General features: G+C 41.7%; 1 protein-coding gene across 4 annotated transcripts in view; it reads right to left on the bottom strand.

Moving 5' to 3' along the window:
- The window catches only part of TSPAN4 (tetraspanin 4), a 446,081-nt gene that overhangs the window by 50,960 nt on the left and 367,511 nt on the right, over positions 1 to 27,610 (bottom strand). For all 4 annotated transcript variants that reach the window (XM_075837604.1, XM_075837605.1, XM_075837606.1 and 1 more), the window contains 2 exons: positions 19,172 to 19,363; positions 7,020 to 7,094 (listed from right to left, as the gene is read on the bottom strand). In XM_075837604.1, the coding sequence (XP_075693719.1) occupies positions 7,020 to 7,094; positions 19,172 to 19,363 (267 nt within the window). The remainder of the gene's footprint in view (positions 1 to 7,019; positions 7,095 to 19,171; positions 19,364 to 27,610) is intronic.

Genomic DNA, 27,610 nt, shown 5'->3' with positions numbered 1-27,610 from the left:
ACAGATATCTGTGGAATTGTTGAACTATTGTGTTGAACGATTTTCCAAGCACTGCCCAGACAACGACCGAAAAAAAATAAATCTATGAAAAACAACAGATCTGCATATCCTCAATAGAGGCCCAGACCGGGCCACAGATCAAAGAAGAAATCGATCAGCAATTTGTAATTTTAACAAAACCTTCACAGACCAACCGTAGTCCTTGCTGTAGGTTATGCTCTAGTGCTATAAAGTTTGTGTGAGATATTTATTTTACTGTGCTCCAGCCTGTGCTGCGTCACAATAAACTGTATGTTCGTATTTGATGACTCATTATAAATAAAGCTATCTCAATAAAAAAGAAGCACTATTTACCCAAATCATGATTCAAGACTCTACGTACATTGACTTACAGGTGGCACTAAAGAGACCGTTTTCTTCCCTCTAGAGAGCTACTGTGCATACAGGAATAGTGACATACATATTCGTGTGGCTGTGACTGGTACTGCAGTCCCCTTTACTTGATCTGGCTGAGCTGTAGTACCAGACACAGCCACACACTGGATAAAGAAGGAGCTGTGACGCTCCAGTTAGCATGGCGGTCCATTCTCTCTGCTGATCGTGGAGATCAAACTTCTGCGAGCCCCACTGATCTGCAGGACAAAGGCACCACCAATTGAAAATCCTGGAAAATCTCTTTAAAGACTATATTAGCCTATTCCAAAACTAATAATTCCATCGTATTAATGTATTAGGTTATGTTCACACAGCTTATTTTCAGCCGTTTTTTGGGCCGTAAATGCCCCAAAAAATGGCTGAAAATACATGGCTGAACGCCTCCAAATATCTGACCATTAAGTTAAATGAGAAATATGGCGTTTCGTTCCCAAGGGGCGGTTTGTTAGGCGGCTGTTTGTAAAAACGGCGTGTAAAAAAACGCCCCGTAAAAAACAAGTGCATGTCACTTCTTGAGCCGTTTTTGGAGCCGTTTTTCATTGTCTTAAGAGAAAAATTGCTCCAAAAACGGCCGTAAAAAACACATCAATGAACGCCTAATGCATAAAAAACGGTTGAAGATCAGAGGCTGTTTTCCCTTGAAAACAGCTCCGTATTTTACAGCCGTTTTTACTTTAGCGTGTGAACATACCCTTACTGCTAGGTCAGTTCTGATGATAACAAGCCTGCAGGGCTGTAAGGGGGAGGGGCGGGGGCTTCACTGGGGTGACCAAATTTCTATGAACCCACTTTATTTACCTAATAAAGACGCCTTTCAATAGTGACACCATCCTATCATAAGGACACATTCCAACGTTGACATCATCCTGACTTTAACCATTTTTAACCGCAATTTCTGCTTGTAACAGCCAGAAATGGCTTTGTCCAAATGGCTGTAATTCCGTGTTACTATTAGCTGCAAATTGAGAATTTGGCTTATTATGAGAGACTGAGTGTTCTTTAACGGCAGAGAAACGTACAGCGAGGTTACTTTTCTCGTGTTTTAAGATTTTTCTCTTTGTAGAGTAAAACTATTTCAATCCATCTGAACTTGGCTCACTGTTCAATAAAATATGCTTTATTGTGTTTCATATATTCAAGGCTTGATTCAATTTACTCCTTTATGTTCTTTTTATACCAGTGAAGGTACTTTCAGCTGTAATCCAATTCTGTTTTTTTTTTTATGTTGGATGAGGAGGGGGAAGGGATATCTAGAGGACGGAAATAGGGAGGAAAAACACTGCACCTGTCAGCGATGTTACGGCATGCGATATGTGAGGCAGTTCATATTTGCATCTATGGATATTGTATAGATACTAGTTCGATATACAGAAGACCGCATAAGCTTCTCTAGAGACTTGACTGTATATTGCATTTTATCCGCACATGATGTTATCACCATTTTAGATGGGAATTGATCATTAGAAATTGTCACATAACCTTTAAGAATCCAGATCAATAAGAGAATATTATATATCAATAAGTGATGTGTTTAACTCCTTGTGCCTAAATATAAGCTGCTAGAAATGTTTTGGTTTGTTTAGAATAATTCTACCACTTATGGATAAGTTTAGTTGGCAATACATAATGGATTTTAGATTATCTTAGAATGGCTTGTCATTCATTGTTGGTCTGTGAAGGTTGTCATTTTTGGACGGAAATGCAGTAAGTTAAAATGACAAATCGACAATCTTAGCTTTGATCTGTGGCCTGGGCTTCTATTGGAGGGGTGCAGATGTGTCATTTATTAGGAACGATTGTCCAAGAACTGCACACCTCAACAAATAAAAAAATCCAACACGGCACATCAACTTTTTCACAGATATCTGCCTTCGGACAACATCGGATACATTCGTTCATGTCACGTATGTTCCTATCCCTCTATCTTATTTTAGTCTTCTCTGTTTTCCTTATGCCCAGTTCCATTAATATAGGAACTGACGACGGATCTCCATACATCCAATACATAAGGATAACCGCATCATTCATCAGATGTAAACCGAATGCGTTCTCCTAGATACTGAAATGTTACTCCCAAAGTTTAACTCTTTGGTGTCTCATTCTGTGTGTTAGTAGACCTGCACGGTACTGTATATTTCAGCTTCACGTTAAACCGTTGCTATTTCTCATGTCTCTTAACAATGGTTTACTGCCAACAAAAGAAGCATCATGCAGAATGTGACTAATAGCCACAAAGGTCAGGAATCCCTGCAACGTGCGAATTGTCATTTGGACGCAACATAATCTTCCTGTAAAATGAATGTGTAAGTAAAATAATATCTGCTCCCTTACGTAAATGAGTATAGTTACATAAAGCTCATTGAGAATGTAACATTATAATATCCTGAGAGCCTTACCACGCTTGCTGACTCTCTACATATATTTCAATACATTTTTTGTGATGCTCAACTGGCCTTAACTGACAATTTGCCTTTTTTATATACAGAAAATGCAGGGCTTATTTCCATTTTCCTGAGGTTTGCTGAATCTATGCAAATTAGCCACTTATGTCTCTTTGTTTGACTAATGTCGGCTTTATAATTACTTTGCAAACAACGAACAGCATTCAAAAAAAGCAAAAAAACAACAACATCAATTTACCTGAAGACATGAGCATAAAAGAGATCGAGAGGGACCTCGCTGCCATGTAATGCATTAGTTTATGGTGTCACATGCTGAAAGGCAGGGAGGTCTGTGGTGCAACCTCTGCAGATTTCCACTATTATAGTGACGTGTGACCGATGAAAGCTATCCCCATCGTGATGACATATGTTCAATGCCACAGTGCAAGCGCAAGAACTTAACACCTAGTTTATTATGTCAAGTGAACACATTGATGGGACGCCATTGTAATGCTTGGCTGCTGATGATAGGTTATACAAGGCACTGACTACTTTACACAGAAGGTCAAATACTCTAAATCAGGGGTGTCAAACTCATTTTCACCGTGGGCCACATCAGCCTTCTGGTTGCCTTCAAAGGGCCATTTGTAATCGTAACTGTATAAATGTAACACCTCGGTTAACTGTTAAGGAGTAGTTACATTTATATTAAGCCACAGTGCCCCAGATGGTAATAATGATCCCTTAGTGCTCGACACAATAAAAGTGCCCCCTCAGTAACAGTGCCCCCACACAGTAATAATGCCCCAGTTGAGCCCCCTGTAGATAGCCCAACACACACAGTCCCCTGTAGATAGCGCGAAACACCCCCTCTTGTAGATAGTGCCACACAGCCACCCTTGTACAGAGTGCCACACACAGGCCCCCCTTGTAGAGAGTGTCACACACAGCACCACCTTTTAGAGAGTGCCACACAGCCCCCTTGTAGAGAGTGCCCCACAGCCCCCCTGTAGAGAGTGCGACACACAGCCCCCCCTTGTAGAGTACCACACAGCCCACTTGTAGAGAGTGACACACACACAGCCCCCCCTTGTAAAGCGCTCCACAGTCCCCCTTGTATAGAGTGCCCCACAGGCCCACTTGTAGAGAGTGCCACACAGCCCCACTTGTAGAGAGAGCCACACAGCCCCTCTTGTAGAGCGTGCCACACAGCCCACCTTGTAAAGACTACCACACAGCCACCCTACTGTAGATAGTGCCACACAGCCCCCCTTGTAGACAGTGCCACACAGTCTGCCCCTTGTAGATAGTCCCACAAAAAAGGCCCAGAGTGCCCCAGACCACATAGGCCCCAGAGCAGAGAGCGGTAGCTTACCGCTTTGCTCTCCTCTCTGCCTGACGTGACTCACACTTAGCAGGTCGCGCAGCGGCAGTCTGAGTGAGGTCGGCACTGGCCTGGGAAAGAAGCAGTCCAGTCACCTGACCTCACGACTGCCACACACAGCACCACCTTTTAGAGAGTGCCACACAGCCCCCCTTGTAGAGAATGCCCCACAGACCCCCCCCCCTCTGTAGAGTACCACACAGCCCCCCTTGTAGAGAGTGTCACACAGCCCCCCTTGTAGAGAGTGCCACACAGTCTGCCCCTTGTAGATAGTCCCACAGAAAAGGCTCAGAGCGTCCCAGGCCACATAGGCCCCAGAGCGGTGAGTGGTAGCTTACTGCTTCGCTCTCCTCTCTGCCTGACGTGACTCACATTTAGCAGGTCGCGCGGCGGCGGTCTGAGCGAGGCCGGCGCTGGCCTGGGAATGAAGCGCCTGATTCAGGTTTTTACATGCAGCGGACCTCGCGGGCCACATAAAATGAGGTGGCGAACCGGATTTGGCCCAGAGGCCTTCTATTTGACATGTATGCTCTACATCAAGGCGGACTCAGGGGACTGTAAGTGGGCGAGCGTAAATTTCTACACCAGTCCAAAAAATAACACAACTAATGCATAGGCCGGGAAGGTAAAGTACACTGAAATCAGGAGAAACAGTCATCTAGTATCAGAGGGAACCTTGAACATAATGTACAATGCAGCGGAAGACATAACAATATAATACAATGTATGTGACCTTATGTTCTGTCATTCTCAGTTCCCAGCAAATCATACAAAAGATATGTGGGGTAACATTAACATGAAATTATTACATTAATAGATTTTGCTTTCCAATCGACTGTGAAAGGGTTTTAGAAGTCATCATAGTGAGGTCTGCCGAGATCAAAGCAGATACTGTAAGTTAAAGCTCCTTCAGAAAAAAATCCTCATTATAATAGATTTTTAGGGAGTTTTTCAATCAATGTTTGTTAGGCATTTTCTAAATATGGACTTTGGAGGTGTCTTGCCAACACCAGAGAGCCAGAAGGATTTGGCCTCCTATCTAGAATTTTTCTTTACCAAAGAAAATGGAAAGGGATGCAGGGTCACAGTTTATTACTCGAGAGATAAAGATCTTAGCTTATTTTATTGAAAAGTCCATGAACTTTTTTATGCTCATTCTTCAATTGTACATTTTTTTATTTTTAGGCTCCATAGCATCACCTGTGAATTGCAATAAAATTGTGGGCTTACTGTGACCTCAATGTCTTTTTATGAATAAAAGTTGCAAATTTTTTGCAGTGTTTGCAAAGTTGCTTGCAACTTTTTTCCATGGTGATACATAGATCCAGCTATAGTTTCTTGTAAATTCTTTATTTTAAACAGTTTTTGATAAGGGCATTGACCTACAGAAATGAAGGGGAGGGTACAAGGGGTTTTCCGTCACTTTAAACGCAACTCAGAGGCAACAGAATCATTATGGAGCCTTAGACTTAATAGTGACTAAAAGTTAATATGGATTATATGATGATGGACCAATGCTAAAGGCCAGTTATACAGAATGACTGTAAAGCATAGAAACTTGATTCAGTTCACTTTGTCTGAGAAAGACCAGGGCAGATGCTGTAAAATTAGCATTGGGGCGCACTTTGGCTAACTGTTTAGGTGTAGTGTCCATGACCGCCATTCCTACTCACCCCTTGGTGGCCGCGGCCATGGATCTGTGAGTGCTGGCCGGCATCTCCTTCCTAGAAGATGCCAGCATTCACTTATGCTCAGCTCGGCACTGCCTGAAATGGCCAGCGCGCACACATGAATTCTATTTTAAATTAGCCCCAATCACTTTGGACTATTTAAGGGGCCCTGCCCCTTCACTTCCTTGCCTGAGCATTGTTAGTAATTCCCATGTTAGTCTTTGCAAATGGTCCCTCAGTGTTATCCTGTTCCCAGTGTTCCCGTGCCCTGCTAACTGTATCCTGTATCCCGTGCCGTGCTTTGCTCCTGAGCCTGTCTAGTGTTGGAGTCATGTCCTGCTGTACCTACTGCCGTCCGCCACATCTGGCGCAACCTGCCGCACCTACTGTCATCCGCCACGTCTGGAGCAACCTGTCACATCCAGCCCCATCCGTGTTAAAGCCTCTGCCACTGTCTGGACTATTCAGGTACCATTGTGCTGGACTTTGTATTGATTGGGTGCTCTGTTTGGCCAGCAGCCTCCCCGCTACGGCGGTGCGGCCTAGTGGGTCCACATACGCACAGAACGTGACAGCAGGTATGGGCACAATTACAGCTGTGGCAGTCATAGCAGCTGCTATAGGTCCCAGAGAATGAGTGGGGCCCACTCAGCTGTAGGAACGATGTTCCTTTTGTATTCAATGGTCCAGCTCCACTATGTAGGATCTCCTAGGAGCAGAAGATCTTATATATGACACTATTATCTATATTTTAGTTGCTCCTCAGTTATCTATTTATGCAGCTAATTCCTGCCTCTGCTATGGGCTCCTATTAATTCTAGTTACACCACTGTGAATAGGGTTATGGCACTAGAACTGGGCCTGTATGGAATCGTATATGACTCAAAATACAAAAAAGAAAATAACTATAGTACATAGATAACTACAACTGTAGTCATAATACACTGAAAGAAAGACACCAAAATTGGTCTAGCTACATTGCCAAAAAGGCAAATGTATTATATCTGAGCCATTATGGTCAACTGCATCAGTACAGCATGATCATATTGTCTATGGGGCTCCAAGATCAAGACAAGACGGTCTGCACTACTATTAATGAAGGCAGATAAACAGTTCATAAAGTTCTTTGTAGTTATGAAAATTGCTTACCTTATCTGTGTAGATGAAGAAGAGGGTAACCACAATGAGCTCCAGTAAGAAGATGATCAACAGCAGGATAAAGAACTGAAGGGAAAAAAGCAACATCATTTTTTTTTGATCATTTGATTATAGACAGATAATATGGGTTAGACACTGCACATCTCAAAAATTAAACAGTTCATATCATATTTCACTTTCTTCTTGTTTTTTTTTTTTCCCTTTTGAAACATACCCTAATGACTCAAGTGCTTAATAAACCATCTCTGCCATCACCGTGGTCCTGGACTTCTCGAATGCCCGGTTCACTCTCGCCTCATTAACCATCTCTCTTTCAACTCTCAAATGGACCCTTTCCAATCTGGCCCTGCATTACAATGAAACTGTTCTTACTAAAATTTCCAAAGACCTCTTGGCTACTAAACCTAAGAGACATGACTCAGATTTAATCCTATCGTCTGCATTTGGTGCGGCTGACCACCTCTTATTACTGAACACTTTAGGCTCTGAGGTTGAAGGACACCGAATTATCCTGGTTTTCCCCTTATTTCTAACTATATCTTCAGAGTTCCCTTTGTCGCTGGGGTAATTATGTGGGTGCAGAGTTTGCACTCACTACTAGTAGGCCCTCTGCCGAAAATAAAATAAAATACCAGTATTAGAAATGGCACATTTGTAGCTGGGGGTCCTATTACTGATTTGCATTTGAGACAAGAAGCTCTAAAAGGGTTGTTCAGGATTAGAAAAACATGACTGTTTTCTTCCAAAAACAGTGCCACACCTTTCAACGTGTTGTGTGTAGTATTACAGCTCAGATATGCAAAAAAATTGGGACATAGAATGTAATTAAAACCACACAAAAGGCCATACTCACAGATTAGGAGGTGGGTAAAAAACCCGTTCCAAACAGGACGCGACCAGGTCAGAGAATGCTGATGAAGGGAAGTGCCCAGGTGTGTTTAAATAATGATAGCCACTCCTACTAACTTGGAGGGGAGTGGTGTGTTGGGCATGGAAGTAAATGTGTAATGGAAATAATAATAATGTACTGTGTATGGTGTACATGTGAGGTATAGGGGACATGACTAAGTGTAGTGTGTAGAAATCAGGGCTGTGAGTGATACAAAAACGTGAGTGTAGTGTGTAAAACATGAAGGCATAGTGTTTGGATAGTGAGGCACAGCATATATCGCCGAATAGCAGCCTATTTGGAACGCCCATACTGTAAGAGAGCGGGCTGCCCTGCATGCAATGCCAAACATCCGCACACCAGGCTATCCCAGCATCATAAGACCTGGCCGCTTCCTGAAAAAAAGGTATGTACAGCTGTAGTATAAGGGTATGTTCACACGGCCTATTTACGGACGTAATTCGGGCGTTTTACGCCTGGAATTACGTCCGAAATTACGCCTTGAAAGCGTTGACAAACATCTGCCCATTGAAAGCAATGGGCTGACGTTTGTCTGTTCACACGAGGCGTATATTTACGCGTCGCTGTCAAAAGACGGCGCGTAAATAGACGCCCGCACCAAAGAAGTGTCATGTCACTTCTTCAGACGTAAATGGAGCCGTTTTCCATGGACTCCATGGAAAACCAGCTCCAGTTACGTCCGTAATGGACGCGACGTTCAAGCGCCTGCACATGCCGTTACGGCTGAAATGACGGGGCTGTTTTCTCCTGGAAACAGCCCCGTAATTTCGGCCGTTACGGATGCTGCTGTGTGAACATACCCTTACAGCTCAGCTCCATTATCTTCAATGGAGCTGAATTGCATTACCAAACACAACGCCTGGACAGATATGGCCGTGGTTCTGTACCAAAGCAGCAATTTTTTAAAAACTTGTACAATCCCTTTAGGTTACGCCTCCAATTTGCTGAATACACCTCTTCTCTATGAACTGTTGGGGTTCATTGGTTATCTGTGCTGGGTCTCCTTTTTTCTCTCCATACAAACCAAGCTAAAAAACAAATCCCCTCTTCTAACGACATAGATAGATAGATAGATAGATAGATAGATAGATAGATAGATAGATAGATAGATAGATAGATAGATAGATAGATAGATAGATTGCGATGTGCACCACTCCTGAGATGCACACCTGATGTCTTAGGCTACATTCAGACGAGCATGTACGATTTGCGCTCATAAATAACACAGCGTTTTCCTACATGTCTTGTCCGTGTGCTTTGCATTTTTCACTTCCGTGCAAGCACCCATTTTTTTTATTTTTACATTCACTTCTCTGCTTTTCAATGTATTTGATGCATGAAACACGGACAGCACACGGATGTCGTCCGTGTGCTGTCCGTGGTTTTCACGCACCCATAGACATCAATGGGCGAAAACGCACCAATTTACGACATGCAGTGAGTTTCACACAAAGGACACTCGCTGCGTGAAAAACAACGCATGTGTAAATAGCCCCATTGAATTGCACAGGTCCGTGTGCTGTGAGTGATTTCAACGCACAGCACACGGACGAGTATAATGCTCGTCTGAATGAGCCCTTAGGTCTCTCTTTCATCCCTTATATCAGTCACTTGACAAATCATTGTCTTCATGTTAAGGGCCTGTTCACATCAGCGTTGCTTTCCATTAAGGGGTTCCGTCGAAGCTTTCCGTCGGGTTAACCCCTCAACGGAAAGGCAAACGGAAACCTCAGCTTCCGTTTGGATCACCATTGATCTCCATGGAGATATAAACTTTGTTAATGGTTTCCGTTTGTCACTGTTGGGACAGGGATCAGTTTTTTTTTACAGAATCAATAGCGCAGTCAACTGCGTATTGGTTCCGTCAAAACAAGGAAACCCTGTCACAACAGTGACAAACAGAAACCATTAGCAAAGTTTTTGTCACCATTGAGATCAAGCCAAGCTTTCCGTTTGCCTTTCCGTTGAGGGGTTCCCCTGATGGAATGCTCCGATGGCACCCCTCAGCAGAAAGCCACGCTGATGTGAACACATCCTAAGAATACTCTCGCACTTGTCCCGACGAACTTACATTTTTCTCCTTCCTGACTGTGACTATTGAAATGTATTATCAAACATAATCTTCTTTAGTCTTCCCTAAACAATGCAGTCAGGCTAATTCCGCTGTCAAATGGTTTTACGAGTGTTTCTGCCCTCTGCCAGTCACTGCATGGGCAGCCTATCTTTTCCAGAATAAAACATAAAGGTCTTAACCTTGCTTATAAAACTCTCCACCTCGTACATCACTTCTCTTATCTCTGTTTACCATTCTATCTGTGTTCTACAATTTGCCAATTAATTGCATCTACAGTATCGTCCTCCATTATCACAACCTTCCGTTCCCGAGTACAAGACATCTTTTTGGCTGCAACTGTGCTCTGGACTGCACTTCCTCGCATCAGGCAAACTTTCAACACTGAGTATTTGAAGTCCGCCATGAAAACCACCTTCTCACAGACACTAAACGGGGTTGTCCAGTTAAAAAAAAAAACACACACTCTATTAGGGAATTCTGAGTTAATACAGGGGGTCCTCTATTCAGGATCCTCATCTCTTTGGCAAATTGGAGAGCATTAACAAAGAGCGTCTCTCTCTGGAGGACCTGTCCTGTATTAGGCCCCATGCACACGACCGTAAAAATCATCCATAATTGTGGACCGTAATTACGGACCAATTCACTTCTAGTGTCCACGGACACCGTCCCATTTATTTACACGAAGGTGTCTGGGCCGTAGAAGTGTACCGCAAAAAATAGGACATGTCTTATCTTTTGCTTTTTACAGGCCGTGCTCCCATACTTTGTACGAGAGCGCGGGCCGAAAATGCGGGCAGCTGTCAGTGGCCGGCCGTGTTCGCAATCGCGGCCCGTGATTATGGCCATGGCCATGTGCATGGGGCCTTAGGCCTCATAAAAATGATCGTATTTTCATCCATCCGTAAACACTGTCCATAAATACAGATCCGTAGTCATCTGCAACTTATCCACATATACGGAACGGTATCGGCAACTACAGTCCATAGTTCATCCGTATATACGTATCCGCAAAAACAAGAAGAAAACCCACAAATGTTGTGCACATCAGTAGCAATCTGTAATTACGGAAGCTCCCATTGACTTCTATGGGGAGTCCGTGCCGTAATTACAGGCAAGAATAGGACATGTTCTATCATTTACGGATCATTTCTACGGAACGGACACCCATCCGTAAGAATACGGAAAGGTGTCCATAGCCCATAGTAATGAATGGGTCCGTAATTGCGGATGAAAAATACAGTCATGTGCATGGGGCCTTACACATACAATGTATAGATTTGTATAGATACTATATAATGTTTCATTTCCCCTGTGGTGGCCCTGCAGGAAAATTGAACACTGAAAATTCAGTAAATGTGCGTTCTCTGTCCAATATTACTCAGAATGTCTTGTACCACCGAATACTTTATATTATGTTGTGTTACTCCGTAATTTGAAAATCCTCCATTACATATGTTTGGGTCACTTTACAACATACTGTAAGCACTTTTACCTACTGTATTATTTCCCGTGCTCTTTTAGACTGTAGGCTCCTGGTCGAGGTTGTAGGCAATAGTATTTATTTATATTTTTTATGCTATATTGTATGCTTACAGTATAGTAATCTCCTAAATGACATCCAAAACCATTACTTTTCATGTCTCACGGGGGGAGAAAGTCACCCTCAAAATTATTTCAATCAATTGCAATCTAAAGTAAAGCCGTACTGGTTTTAATACACTCCTTTGGTTGTTTTTTTGCACATTGACATAATACTAAAATAAAACACGCACATGGAGTTACAGGTGTATATATATATATATATATATATATATATATATATATATATATATATATATACACCTGTAACTCCATGTGCGTGTTTTATTTTAGTATTATGTCAATGTGTATATGTGTATTATGTCAATATATATATATATATATATATATATATATATATATATATATATAAACATGTATATATGAGTGCATGTGTGTATAGATAGATAGATAGATAGATAGATAGATAGATAGATAGATAGATAGATAGATAGTGTATTTTTATTTTCTTTTATTTTCTTTTTTTATCTATTTTTTTTTTTAAACAGACACATGGGGAAAAGGGTGTTCTGGCAACTCTGCATATTCTGTTCCTGGAAAGCAGGCATGGGATTTTCTACATGATTACGTTAGGTAAAAAAAGCAATAAAGACATAAAATTTCTCTTATTGCCCTTGTTCTTCCCCCTAGAAATTACATTTACATGATCTGCAGAGTTTTATTAAGGGAGGAAGGAAATCCGCAATGTGCTTCCTTAGTTCCAATAACTATTCGGAAGCGATTAGATGGCTGGAAGCACACAGATATATAGAAAGAATATCCTACTGTGAAGAAGGAACTACCCTTTATGAACCGCTCATTATGATAAAAAAATATACAGGTAATTAATTAAATGTCCAAGCGATTCCCTGTTTTAGACAGCAGGGTAACTGAGAAAGATGCCGGCCATACAATACATGTCCCAGTGTTTATGACGTTCTGGCGTCATGGACAATAAAGAAAGACTTTGGTGGGTGATATCGAGACTTTGCCACGGGGCACTCCTCATACTTCATTGTCCTGTCTGCATTTCTTAACTCTACAGGAAATATTGTCATAAGTGGATTTAACATTTTCATAGATAAAGTTAGGCCCCATGCACACGACTGTATTTTCATCCATCCGTAAATACAGATCCAAAGTCATCTGCAACGTATCCGCATATATACGGAACGATATCCGCAAATACGGTCCGTAGCCCATCCGTATATACGGATCCGCAAAAAGAAGAAAACCACAAATGATATACAACATCTACAAACCTGGCGTCGCCTAGCAACGCTTCCATAATTACGGACGGCTACTGGTACACATCTGTAGCCGTCCATAATTACAGAAGCTCCCATAGACTTCTTTGGGGAGTCCGTGCCGTAATTACGGGCAATAATAGGACACGTTCTATATTTTACGGATCATTTCTACGGAATGGACACCCATCCGTAAAAATACGGAAAGGTGTCTGTAGCCCATAGGAATGAATGGGTCCATAATTAGAGTCCGTAATTACGGATGAAAAATACAGTCGTGTGCATGGGGCTCGTCCCTATACTAGCTCCTTGTGAAAGGAGCAAATGAGCACCGATCAACGAGCTGCCTCATTGATCGGCGCTCGTTAACACAGCCCAGGACGGGCCGTGTAAGAGGACCTTTACTGTCTATGCACAAACACCTAATTTGCCTAATGACTGGTGGGCAGCTCTGGAAACTGAACCTAAGGACTAAGGGTATAAAAATGTGACTAAAAGGTCTTTTTACACTGGCCCATTTTGGCAGGTACAACAAGCGCCGATCAACTAAACAGCTCGTTGATCGGCGATTGTTTGCTCTTTTCACAAGCAGCTAGTGTGGGGACGAGCGCTCGTTACTTTACATTTCTATTACACAGAGAGATGTGCTGCCGACAACAATAATATTATGGGCATTTAAAATGATACAAATCAGCCGAAGAACGAGCGTTTGCTCGTTCATCCGCTGATCGTTGCCCTGTTTACATGCGGCAATTATCGGGAACGAGTGTACTGGGAACGCTCATTTACCCGATAATTGGCCAGTGTAAAAGGGACCCTAGGCAGTAGAAAGTGCTTCACATTGTGGGGTTCAAATCTATTTCTGAGGTGCGTGACCCTTGTTCATTCCTACCCTAAAGGAAGCAGAAGAAACGCTAAACATTGTAGAAGTTTGGGTATTTCTGTTGATTCTCCCTTTTATTTTGTAACCGTTTTGCATGTTTTTTTATGCAGTTTTATTTTTTAATGCTTTTCATACTTTTGTGAGCACCGTACCTTTTATAGTAAAGCTTAAAACTTTAATACGTATGGTCCTTGTATGCTTTAAAGCAGCCATCCCCAACCTTTTATACATTGTAAGCCACATTTAATTTTGAGTGATGGCCGGGAGCCATCTTTAAGTAAAAAATGTTAACACATTAAATGTAGAGAAACACAAAATCTCTAAATTTCAATTTGCAGGTAAATATTTAACCCACTGGTATTCCAACATCCAAATTGCCACTTTTTTGGGGATAGGACATGTCTGTAAGATTGTGAATGTGCATGTCATATTGTAGCAAGAGCATATGGTAATAACTCAGGGTTTCTATGGCGAGTCAAACAGCAGGGGGTCGTGAGCCACATGTGACTCCCGAACTACTGGTTGGGGACCACTGCTCCAAAGAATCCAATTGCCTTTTCATAGAGTGTGTTAACCCTTTAACCTATCAGCCAACACACACAGCGAGTGGGGGAAGCAAGTTGTGTATCTGGGGTATGTCGACTGTTTTGGGGTGTGTGGACTGTGTTGGTGTGTTATTTGTGCTCAATGTGCAATCTGAGTGGAAGGTGAGTTCAAGATTGAGTGTGTGAAATTATATTAACCCCTTACAAAAGAGTAACCCCTTACAGACATGTATGGTCCCTCGTGTTTGCATAGGTTTCCTCTGGGTACTGCAGTTTACTCCCACAGCATGCTGTATGTCCCTCTCACAGATCAACGATATAGTTTACTGACTGGATGGTGTGCCGGTTAGGAGGTCTCTCAGATCTCAGAGGGATGTGCATTTTACATTCTTCTATGCACCCTATCAGGATTTTGGGGTAGCCACTATATGGTTGCTATTGTCACCGCCACCTTTGTAATTGTATAGATAGGTGAAGCAGAACTTTGGAAAATCTAGCATATTACCTGTATGGTAAACACATAGATTGGCTGAGTTTTGGCACTATCTAAGCAGTACTATAGAGCAGCAGTCCAACCTATTTTTTTTTACCAAGGACCAGTTTCATGCAAGACAATTTTTCCACGGACCGGCAGGGGGTTTCGGGTCAGTTCACACGTTGCATAAATACTGCAGATTTTCCAGAACGGAATTCACATCAGCGTTGGCTTTCGGTTCCGGGGTTCCGTCGGAGGTTTCCGTCGGGTGAACCCCGCAGCGGAAAGTCAAACTGAAACCACAGCTTCCGTTTCAGTCACCATTGATATCAATGGTGACGGAAACATTGCTAATGGTTTTCGTTCGTCACCATTCCGGCAGATTTCAGTTTTTCCGACGGAATCAATAGCGCAGTCGCAACTTCCAACGGAACCCCGGAACGGAAAGCCAACGCTGATGTGAAAAGGCCCTTAGGAAAAAAAAAAATCTTATACTTACTCAGAAGTCTGTTTCTTCCTCCACGTTGGCCTCCTGGGCTGACGATTCATCCCATGTGACGGCTGCAGCCAATCACAGGCTATAGCGGTGGTTACATGGGATGAAACATCATCCCAGGAGGCCAACCTGGATGACATCAGGGGGCTGGCCTCCTGGGATGATGCTTCATTCCATGTGACCGCCGCTACAGCCAATCACAGGCTGCAGCGGTCTCCTGGGATAAAAATTCATCCCAGGAGGCCGGCCTTCTAGCTGACCAGCTTAATGTTGCCATTTTCCGCAGCAGACATTACGGGCTAAAAATTGCATCACAATTTGGTGTGATTTTTGCCCAGAATTCCCTGCGGCCACCGGGGTGGACACGAGATACAGCGGCCCGGTACCAAATAATCCACGGCCCGGTAGATGGGGATCACTGCTATAGAGGGTCTGTTCCCAGACCATATCTAATAGATAACCATGGCGGATCTCATAAACAAATAATAAAAAATAAACACTTATGTAGGTAAAGCATTCAATACACAAATTCATAACGGAATTGTGTATTTTTGGTGAAATTATATTTAGACATCAGTTGGTATCCTATGTAAAGTTGTTGGTATTCTATGTTAGGATATCCTATGTACCAGAACTTCTAAAACTTTTTCTCCTAGGGCCTCACAGGCCAAATGATGGTGACATCAGAATTGACATTTATGCCAATAGAGGCAGACTATAGATGTAGTGTTCGTGTAGTGCTAGCCACTTCCGAAAGAAGGAAGTTACAATTGCTCTCCTCAAATTTGTAACTTCATATTCCTACTCTGCACATATCTCCCTAGATTAAGAAATCTGTGATCGATTGTATCTGCTGGGACAGTGGTACTGTAGTGCTGAATCTAGGGCGCTCAGGTAACATGCCGAGAATCACCACGCACTGCTATAGAACATTTCACGGGTGACCCTTTCTGACTTCTGTTGTGAACCACCAAAAAACAAAACTTTAGATGAGAAAACAACATTTTTCTATGTACTTTCTAACCACGGATGGCTTCTAACTTAGAAAATTAAATGTTTCATGGAGAATTGTTATTGAAAGATATGTCACAAGTTATAATAGAAATGTGCATCCGTAATCCCCACCTCTTCCTCGGATGCATCACAAAACAACCACACTTGTGCTGCTGCCATCGCTGCGGTGCGTACAGAGATAGTAAAAATCAATTTGAGTTCCCGCTCCAACCCTCCTGGGCAAGCTGTAAAGTGTGTTTTTATTTCCTGCTCTTTCCTCCGCTCCTGACTTCTCTTCTGTAATATTTCATGCTGCAGTTACTCGGCGAGAGGATTGAATGTCACACAGCTGGCATCCCCTGTAAGATCACGGTTAACCTTTCCGCTCTCCGTGCTCACATACCGCAGCTAAAGGGGCAAACTTTGGCTAACTGGGGACAATTGTCTCTTTTTTTTAAGTGGATCAATATGGCAAAAATAAAGGCGGTTATTAAGGATTGTGCTACAAACCCAAAGTAACATATAGAAATGTCACGCCAAGGTGAACGGATTAAGCAGCGTTTACTAGGAAAATGTTGGTAAATCACTGACATAGGTGAAGATCCATGCAGGCAATGGCAGGTGGCAGTCTATTGTATAGACAGGGATTTTACTTTTCTTGTTCAAAGGGTCACATAGGATGGAGCACCTCTGCTGACCTACACCACACAGAGGATTTGTTGTGGACAATATCCAAAAACTATAGTCATGCATCAATGCCTTCAACGCACGAAGGGTCTATGACTGCTATGATAGATCTATTGCTAACTAATTCTGACATATCTCATTGACTGGGGTCCATCTGGTTTCCATTGGGGTTCGTGTATGTTGCACGGCAAGAAAACTGCAGCAGACTTACATTACTTTTGCTGTTAAAAGCACTGGAACCCCCGCAGATTTTTTTTAAAAAAAGATCCCAATGTGAACAAAGCCTTAACCAGTATATTGGTAAAAATAGCTTTAACTTCCTGACTACAAGTCAATAACAATATAAAAACATGAGACTATATGTAATGGAATGTATTCTTCATTCTAAAAAAGTTGTCTAAGAAAAACGATTCCCCAGATTAAAAGACAAAAGTTATAGTAGCAGATTTTGTGTAACATCTTAGGACTTTCTTCTTGAACTTTTACTAGGGAATTTATAAACTTTGCTATGGCCATCTGATAATCCAGAACCAATGTAATGCAATACAAATTTGTCAGCGGGTGACATCAGTAATATGAGTGAGCTTACACCTTACTAGCTTATGCCTACATCTATAACATTTTACTTAACTATATATTTTGGGTTGGATCAATTCCATAGGTACTGCAGATTCCTTCTATGGCCATTACTACAGATGAATGATGCACATGGCGAGAAGAAAGTAACAGTGTCAGTGTGTGTTTTGTAGGGAATTGATAAACAAAACTATATTACTATTGTTATTATTAGACCCGAATATTTTTGACATTGGGACGAACACTATAAACCATGGGAATAGTTACTCCACTTCTAAACTGTAATGCAGGATTGTCAACCTTATCCTGCCAGTCCATGAAAAATAAGGTCATTAGAGATCTGTCCATGATATCATTGTAAACTTGATACCATACATCAGGGGTAGGCAACATTTTTTGTATGGCGGGCCAATAAAAAAAAAAAAAAATCAATGATGAAGTACTCAGTGTGCCATGTAAATATGAAAGTCTTATAAGTCAAACTGTTACCACGTATGTGACATAAATAAATTGATAAGTTAATTAAACTTACATTTCAGTGTGACCCTTTTCCCTGATTTTCTTTGCAAAGATGATTCATCTGTGGCGCATATAAGGCTACTGAACACCACCTTTGGGGGGCACAAAGGAGAGACCGTGGCTACTGAGCACTAGCTTGGGGGTGCACAAAGGAGAGACCATGGCTACTGAACACAAGCTTGGGGGGGCACAAAGGAGAGACCACGGCTACTGAGCACCAGCTTGGGGGGGCACATAGAAGAGACCATGGCTACAGAGCACCAGCTTGGGGGGTGGGGTGCACACAGGAGAGACCACGGCTACAGAACACCAACTTGGGGGGATGCACACAGGAGAGAAAGTTGCCAAATTTTGCTAACTCTTCTTTTACAGAGTGGTTACCGAACTCCTTGTGGTGCTGATCACCAAGAGAGAGCAGTGCTGCATTGTGTGCTTGCCAAGTGTTCAGCAGCGACAAAGACAATGAAGCACTGCTTTCTCACCTGGTGACCAGCGCCGCCAAGCGCATAATGAAAAGCTGCTCTCTCTCCCTGTGTTCAGTGCCGCCAAGCACACAGAAGCACTGCACATTGGGAGTGGGAAGTGTGCCAGAAAACCATGCCCCGCGTGCCGGCTACGGCACCAGTGCCATAGGTTGCTGACCGCTGCCATACATTATACAAGGACAGGCCCCTAATGACCTTATTTTTTATGGTTTGTCCATAAATAAAAAGGGATATATTGGAAACTGCCCTAACGTCAGAAATTCTATTTGGCTTCTTTCTGGGGAAAGCTAGGTGTGTGAGCCGCCGTACATGGCTCTGTGTATAAGGCCTTATATAAGTTTTCATAGAAATAGCTGTATAGACTTTTCTAATAACGTAACAGAAGAGTTAAAGACTTATCTGTTGGTTATTTCTTAATTTTCGGTGGAATTATCTGGCAGCCCTAAGACATAATGCTACTTTTGTTGATTTATTTGTGTGGACATTTTACATATATATCTGTATATGACATCAACTGTATAATATATGACTTTAATATTTTACAGCTTTGTGGCCCTATCACATTCTAATTTCAAGCTCATCATAGAACTCATCATATGTATTGTTTAATCTGCTTGGTCTTTTTCTCTTACAAGAATGTCCAGTACTATACAACTCCCACAGAGACGTACTTACACTCAGCAGTAGGTATTTGTTCTCTTTGATAGCACCGATGCAGCCCAGGAAACCCACGATCATCACGATAGTTCCTGTAGCTATTAACAAGTTGGCAGCAGACAGTGAAGGGAAAGAGGAGGAGAGTGTGGCAAAGTTCCCCTGTGTAACAGCCAACCAGATACCGACTCCAAGGATCCCACATCCTCCGAGCTGCCAAAACACAAGAGAGGGGCATGATGATGAACAAGTCCTGTATGAAGAACAGCCAGAAACAGACTCACAGTCATTGCACATGTTTAATCATTTATAGAGGCGAGTTGTTTCATCAATATAGCTTTTATGCTTTGGTGGAAAAAAAGTGAAGCGTTGTCTTCAGAGCCGAGTACATTGCTGCAAAGCAAACTTGTTACTCCCAGGAAATTTGTAAAAGTATTTTCTACAGTACAAAGAGTAGAAACAGGGACCCAGCAGTACTATAAATCCACTTTCCAAGGTGTTTACAGCAGTCCACTAAAAGCTAAGCTGATCGATATTGTGCTGTCCAAGTAACATACAGAGGGCGATTTCTGGCAATAAAGAGTGGTGGGGGAGGCGATGGGGGAGGGGGGGTGATGGCTATATAAAGGAAAAACTTAGTTTACGATTGTGAAAAAGGAATAGTGTAGAATACCTTCAGCAATGAGGCTGTCAAGTAAGTTCATAAGGCAAAATAGACATACAAATGTAGCAGAGCTGAGCCTGTCAATGCAGTAGAGCAGATTTTGTCAGGTGTTGCAGAGTTGGTTATTTAGCATATTTGATATCACAATGTTATCTGTGGTTTTATATCAGACTGTAAAAGTTCTGCATACTTTTGATATGGAGATACTGGGGGAGATTAAGCAAAATAGGCCAGAATTCTATGTCAACCTGTGACTACAAGGAGTCATAACATGTGCTAAATTTACTAAAGACATGAACTCAAAGTGTAACGGCAGCTATAAGGTAATGTAAGGGAAAAAAATGCCAAGATAATTGCACTTAATAGCATATATTATGCCATGTGTGCCATTTTGATAAGTTTGGCACAATTTGCATAATTTTCGCTGACACACAGAGCATTTTATGGCATTACTGATAAATCTCACCCATTGTCTCTATTGCCAACTTCCAAATCACACTGTACAGAGGAGGAAAATATCACACACTCTGCACAATCCTTCTGCCCCTTCCTGATCGGAGGACTGGCGGAGGTGTCTAGTGGGTACACATGTTCACCTACTTGCTTTTATTAGAGTATTTTGTAGATTCCCTAACATAAAAGTGTAGAGTTGGTGGCAGATACCTTTACATCAGAATTAGACTAGATCCTGTGCCCAGAATCTGACATGATACCTGAGCCTGGTCAGAACAGGTCAAGAACAATGAGGTTGTCGTGGAAGTCAATGGCTCAAAAGATATTAGACTGAAATTTAGACGAGTGTTCCAACAGACGCTGACGCCAGGAACTTTATCCAGCATCCTAATCAGGAGATTTCATACCGATATATATCGAGAGAGGAGAAATAACACACGGACACTGCTGGTATGCTCAAAATACTCCTCTGGGGGTTTAGTGCCAAACTCAATTACAATAATATCATTCAAAAGGGGTGTAGGCTTGAGGTTAACCAATCAGAGGCATTATGACAATAACTCTTACTCAGCCAATAGCAGACCATATGAATATTTCAAATGCATTATTATAATTATTCATTAAAATGCTGACATCAGGTAACACCTGGAAAGAAGCATACAATAAAGTGGTGTTAAATGTTCTTTCCCATGAGGGAGTTTGTTGCGATAACGACAAATAGTTGAACTTTATGTTTGGGCGTTTTTCCAACCCACTAGCCATGGATGCATGAAGACCACACAATGAACACATAGAGATAACACATTTCTTTGAGACTTGAGCAGAACTATGTAGAGGAAAGGTCATTAAAATAACGGAGAATAGATATCTTCGTAATTCTGCATCCTGCTTGATAATTCACAATATAATTTAATATAGAGAATATAAACAAATGGACCATCCTTCACAATGTCCAGCAGAAGACAACTCCACCTGTAGCGGACTTTGGAGCAGATCACTTGTTGTGTCCTCCTCTTTCTCCTTTATTAATGCAGATCTATGATTTTGTCACTGTAGCATTATATACTATATATAGCGCCCATATGCTGATATATTATGTATCTATAAACCACAGAGAAACCAATGATGTGTTTACACAAACCATTTATCCCCTTCAAGTTAAGAAGGCTGAGATACAAGTATAGCTGACGGCAAGAAGAACGGCTGATAGCAAATAGTAAGGGTATGTTCACACGGCCTATTTACGGACGTAATTCGAGCGTTTTTGCCCCGAATTACGTCTGAAAATAGCGCCTCAATAGCGCTGACAAACATCTGCCCATTAAAAGCAATGGGCAGACGTTTGTCTGTTCACACGAGGCATATATTTACGCGCTGCTGTCAAATGACGGCGCGTAAAAGAAGTGACCTGTCACTTCTTTGGCCGTAATTGGAGCCGTTATTCATTGACTCCAATGAATAGCAGCGCTAACTACGGCCGTAATGGACGCGGCGTTCAAGCGCCTGCACATGCCGGTACGGCTGAAATTACGGGGATGTTTTCAGGCTGAAACATCCCCGTAATTTCAGCCGTAACGGACGCCCTCGTGTGAACATACCCTAACACCCAGCGAATTACTGGCTAATCCCCTGTGTTTCCCCACAATAGGACATGGCTACTGTCTGCATCTAATGTCAGGATTTATTCTTCAGCGAGATCTCCATGAAAAAGATCATCGATAAATCTAAGATATAAGTGACTACAGCAGACGACAAAGAAAAATATGCATCCCACATTATAAACATGTAAACCTTTGAACTAATTAAAAAAAACAACAACAAAAAACAATGTATTGTGATTTTAAGCAACTTTTTAATTGTTTCCTATTAAAAAAATAAATAAATACTATTTGAGATACAGCTTCTATGTATCCTGTATTCATAGAAGCTGTATCTTGCCGTCAAAGCCAAATCCGTCAGGTCAGCAGGACTGACGGCTCACATCTAAGTATCGATCACATCTAAGTTAATGAGTTTAGATGTGATCGATACCAGGTGGATCCTGCGTGTCACAGAGACGCAGGACCAGCTTTCAGCCGAGCCGTTAGTCCTGCTGACACGATATATTCACCTTTGACAGCAAGATATAACTTCTATATAAACCTAGAAGCTGTAGTATTTTTTTTTAAATAAAAGCCAATTAAAAAGGTGCTTAAAATCACATACATTGTTTTATTTTTTTGAAAAGATGTTTAGTTCAAAGGTTTACATATTCTTTAAAGGAGAAATCCACCCAATAGTGACTCCTAACATGCTATAGAGGTAGATCAGGGGCTCACATCTGTGAAGTCTGTAAGCTTGGACAATTACTATCATCCAACCCTATAGACAGTGGCGTACATAGGAAAGATGGAGCCCCATAGCACAGATCAAAACAGGGCCCCCATTATGGCCGCTGAATGTTGCCAACCAGGACAGAAGGCCCTGGTGTTTGTTTTCTTCTATGCAGCCTTTCCATGACCTCTGGGCCAATTTGCCACCCCCTTGTTCACGAACAATGCTTTTTTTTCTAGAGAGATGAGCCGTGCACAGGTTCTCAACACGCAGTAGCAAAGGAGTTGGGATCAAATAGGGCTGGCCCAGTCTCTATAAGAGACCCATAGCAGCTGCCTCTATGGTATGAACACCCTTGCCTACAGATTGCCCAGACACCTTTGGTAACACTCGGATGTTGCCATCACTGGATCCCTGGCAGAACATTCTAAACAAAGGGCTAAAGTGTACCTCCAGTTACAAGTTCGGCCACGTCTTTCGACAGAAGTTTAAAAGTGAGAATCAGAAGACGCATATGTAAGAGTGGGTGGTCTAGTAGCTTAGGCAACTGGACGATGCTGGCCGCCTCTTCTGCAAAGCTCCTTAGCAGGAGCGGCTTCCAACTTTGTACGGCTGTCTAGGGGAACGGACCTGTTTAAGATGCATCTCGCAACTAAAAACCTTTAAGCATTGCAAAACTCGCACTAAGTGGAAGAATTGTTCAAAGGCCCTTTTACACGGACCGATGATCGTGGAAACTGAACTCTCTGTCCTGAGAATTGTCCCATGTTAAAGCTGATCAAATTTTTAATGTGCCAGTAAAAACCATCGTTGTTGGCAGCGTATCTTCCCGTGTAAACAGGGGATGTGACACCGACAATAATGCAAACAAGTTTGTTCGTCCCCATACAGTACAATAATTAGTTCATGTGATTGGAGCTAAATAAGCGCCGATCGATGTGTTATATTGTTGATCGGCGCTTATATATATCAGCATATATCTGGCAGTGAAAAAAAACCTTAAGGGTTTTGGGTTCTCCATCAAGCTATGTATATGGTGATCACAGACTCCATCTCTGACATATACTGTAACTAGAAACATGTCAGTTTTTTCCAGCTAAAAATGTCCTTCAACATTTTGTTCTGCTTTTTTTTTAACCCAGATTGCAAACCACCTGACAACATACAGAAGCATCACATTGTCATATCATTAGTCCTATATCCAGGCAAGCAGATAATCAAATCTGAATAAATACAAATCATTAAATGGAGACGACAGCTCGATGATACAAATATTGAACACATGGCACATAATTAAGTAAAAATGAGATGAAAATTAAACCAACTTGTAGCGAGTGATAAAATGTATTGATATGCAAAAAAATAAGACTGTATATACACTAATTCTATGTTTCATAAGGTAATGTGGCCAGCACTGCGGTCCATTCAAAGGTTACTACTGAGAACATCAACTAATAAATGCAGGCATGACTGTAAAGATGCCCATAGATATTAGACCAGTGCTCGCCAACCTCCGGCTCTTTAGCTGTTGTGAAACTACAACTCCCAGGATGGGGAGCTCCAGGCTGGAGACCATTACACTAGATATTTGTTGGAAGACCTCACATACTTTGGTGGAATCCATCGCACCCGGACATCTTGCAGACATCATTAGTATAAAAAAATTTGTTCAACCGCCAGAACATATTTCTAGTCTAATACCATTGTTTTCCATGAGACATAAATGACTTTTAAGCCTGTAACGGAACTCCTGCTATATGTCCGCACCTTTGTGAGTTATTACTGCTGCAGCAGCTACTGCCTACTTCGAATTTACTTGCGATTTATTTCCTACATTGTCGACTACTTTTTAACTTTAATCCATTAGGGTATGTTCACACGGCCACATTTCAGACGTATACGAGGCGTATTATGCCTCGTTTTACGTCTGAAAATATGGCTACAATACGTCGGCAAACATCTGCCCATTCATTTGAATGGGTTTGCCGACGTACTGTGCAGACGACCTGTTATTTACGCGTCGTCGTTTGACAGCTGTCAAACGACGACTCGTAAAAATACAGCCTCGTCAAAAGAAGTGCAGGACACTTCTTTCAGACGTTTTTGGAGCTGTTTTCTCATAGACTCCAATGAAAACAGCTCCAAAAACGAGTTGGTAAAAAAATGAGTTGGTAAAAATGCGAGTTGGTAAAAAACGTCTGAAAAGCAGGGTCTGTTTTCCCTTGAAAACAGCTCTGGATTTTCAGACGTTTTGGTTGACTACGTGTGAACATACCCTTAGGGCACAGAAATGATCAGTGACCAAATTAACTGTCTTGTTTATCGAAGTTCAAGATAGTCTGAATTGCACCTCGTGTCTCATCAGAGGCCCTGGCTGCTGTTCAGACTCCCCCCCCCCCCATACTTTACACTGCAGCTATATGCTCAGCTTGACTATTGAGTTTAAGTACACTCTGACTAGGAAATCAGTGCATGAAGAGCTGATCGATAACTGCCATACATATACTAAGGCAAATGAGCCTCAATAAAGGGGGATTATGGACATCTTGTTTAAGTCTGGCCAGCTAAAGATTTCACAATGAAAACCCCTTTAAAATAATGTTTAATGTAACCCTCTAAATAGGTCAATATCTATTTTATTGCCCTAATAAAATATTAGACAAGAAGCTCCACACAAGCCGCACTGACAACAAGAACCCAAACTGGGTGAAATACATCAAAATCAGATCATTGGCAAACATAGCTTCTCCGCACAACACAAGGACAAAAGGATAAACCCATCAAGGCTGCAAACTCGGCAAAACAAAAATAAAAGTTAAAAAAAGTCAGATTTAAAATAATATGGATAATAAAAGAAAGGTAAACATATTGAAACAGAAAAAAAAAAAAAAGTCAGATTTTTACTACCAGTGTAAACGACAATGTTTCCATTCACTGACACCAAGGGGATGTTTAGGTAACAGAAAGAATATTAGAAAGATGTTTAACTTTTTTTTATTACGCTAATATTAATAATTACTTACATAAAATAAAACGTGATTTTAATGAAAGATAACGCCTCTCTTTATGGGAGAAATATAAGAAATGAGATAAATTCAGATTTCATGAAGGAAGGGAAGTAGTAATCCCTCCGGATCTTGAAGTGAGCGCAGCAGCTGTGTGTTATAGGGTGTGATACTGCTGAATGTCACCGCTGTCCTTGGTCCTGAACTTGATTCATACTCTGACTTTCAAATATTTCACTTCTTGAAAAACTTCTATGCCCTAAGCTAGTAAATATATCTCCCTGGCATATCGTTTACTACCTTTCCATGATATTCTGATATCTATTATTTTCTACACTTGTGTGTCTTAATATTATGCAACCTTTCGAAGCCTGTACAGCTACTTGGTCAAGGAACTAGAGGATGAATAATAATGATATATAATATATGACAGAATGTCCCCCTTAGAGTAAATTATTAAAAATCACCACAGAAGGGCCTGTTCACATCAGCGTTTGGTTTCCGCTCATCGGTTCCGTAGTCGACTACGCTATTGTTTCCATGAAAAAAACGGAAACTTTACAGAACGGAAACCAACTGCAACGGAAACATTACCATTGAAATTGTAATGCAAACGGAAGCTATGGTTTCTGTTCAGCTCTCTGTTCATCTGCTCCTCCGGCGGAAAGGTTGAAAGGAACCGATGAACGGAAACCAAACGCTGATGTGAACCAACCTTAAAACTACAAGGCTGCAGGCAACGTCTCATATATTGCTTCAGCTACTGCACTGCCTCTTTTTGAAGAGTAAGGGTATGTTCACACGGGCTATTTTCGGAACATTTTTCGGGCCATAAACGGCCCTAAAAATGGCTGAAAGTCGGAAGCAGAACGCCTCCAAACATCTGCCCAATGATCACAATGGGAAAAACGATGTTCTGTTCCAACGGGGCGTTTTTTTATGTGGCCGTTTTTCAATATGGCCGTGCATGTCACTTCTTCAGCCATTTTTTAAGCCGTTTATCATAGACTCTATAGAGAAACAGCTCCAAAAATGGCCGTTAAAAACACAGTGAAAAACGCGACTTTGAATAAAAAACGTCTGAAAACGAGGAGCTGTTTTCCCTTGACCACTATTAATTGATATGAAACACCCTCATCCTTTTCATAAAGAAGATCTGCAGCATCTAAATGATGTATTATGACATTTTAAAGCATGTTTTATGTTATTCGGCAGCCGCTGAGTAGTTTATTATGATGTTCTGCAGCAGCTGGGACTTTAACCCGTTAGTGACCGCCAATACGCCTTTTAACGGCGGCCACTAACGGGCTTTATTCTAATGCATATGCCTTTTTACGGCACTGCATCAGGATAAAGTAAACAGAGCAGGGAGCGTCAAATCTCCCTGCTCTCAGCTGCCGTGCACCGCATCTGAGTGGTTTTGGAGAGAGGGAGGGAGCTCCCTCTCTCTCCCACCGACACCCGGCGATATGATCGCCGAGTGTCTGTGTCTCGAATGGCAGCCGGGGGCCTAATAAAGGCCCCCAGGTCTGCCTGGAGCGAATGCCGGAGGCATGACCTAGCAGATGCCTGTCCGTTTTAAACGGACAGGCAGTAATACACTGTATTACAAAAGTATTGCAGTGTATTATAATAGCGATCAGAGAATCGCATATTAAAGTCCCCTAGTGGGACTAGTAAAAAAGTAAAAAAAAAGTTTAATAAAGTTAATTTAAAAAAAAATGTGAAAAAAAATGAAAACCCAGCTTTTCCCCTTACAAAATGCTTTACTATTAAAAAAACTAAATAAAGTAAAAAAGTTACACATATTTGGTATCGCCGCGTCCGTAACGACCCCGACTATAAATCTATTACATTATTTAACCCGCACGGTGAACGCCGTAAAAAATGTAATAAAAAACTATGGAAAAATTGCCGTTTTCTTTGAATCCTGACTTAAAAAAAATGTGATAAAAAGTGATCAAAAAGTCGCATCTACTCCAAAATGGTGCCAATAAAAACTACAAGTTGTCCCGCAAAAAAAAA

This window comes from Rhinoderma darwinii, chromosome 9 (genome assembly GCF_050947455.1).
Source record: "Rhinoderma darwinii isolate aRhiDar2 chromosome 9, aRhiDar2.hap1, whole genome shotgun sequence".
In the NCBI taxonomy this organism is placed as follows: Eukaryota; Metazoa; Chordata; class Amphibia; order Anura; family Rhinodermatidae; genus Rhinoderma; species Rhinoderma darwinii.
This window is presented reverse-complemented; position numbering and strand designations above follow the sequence as displayed.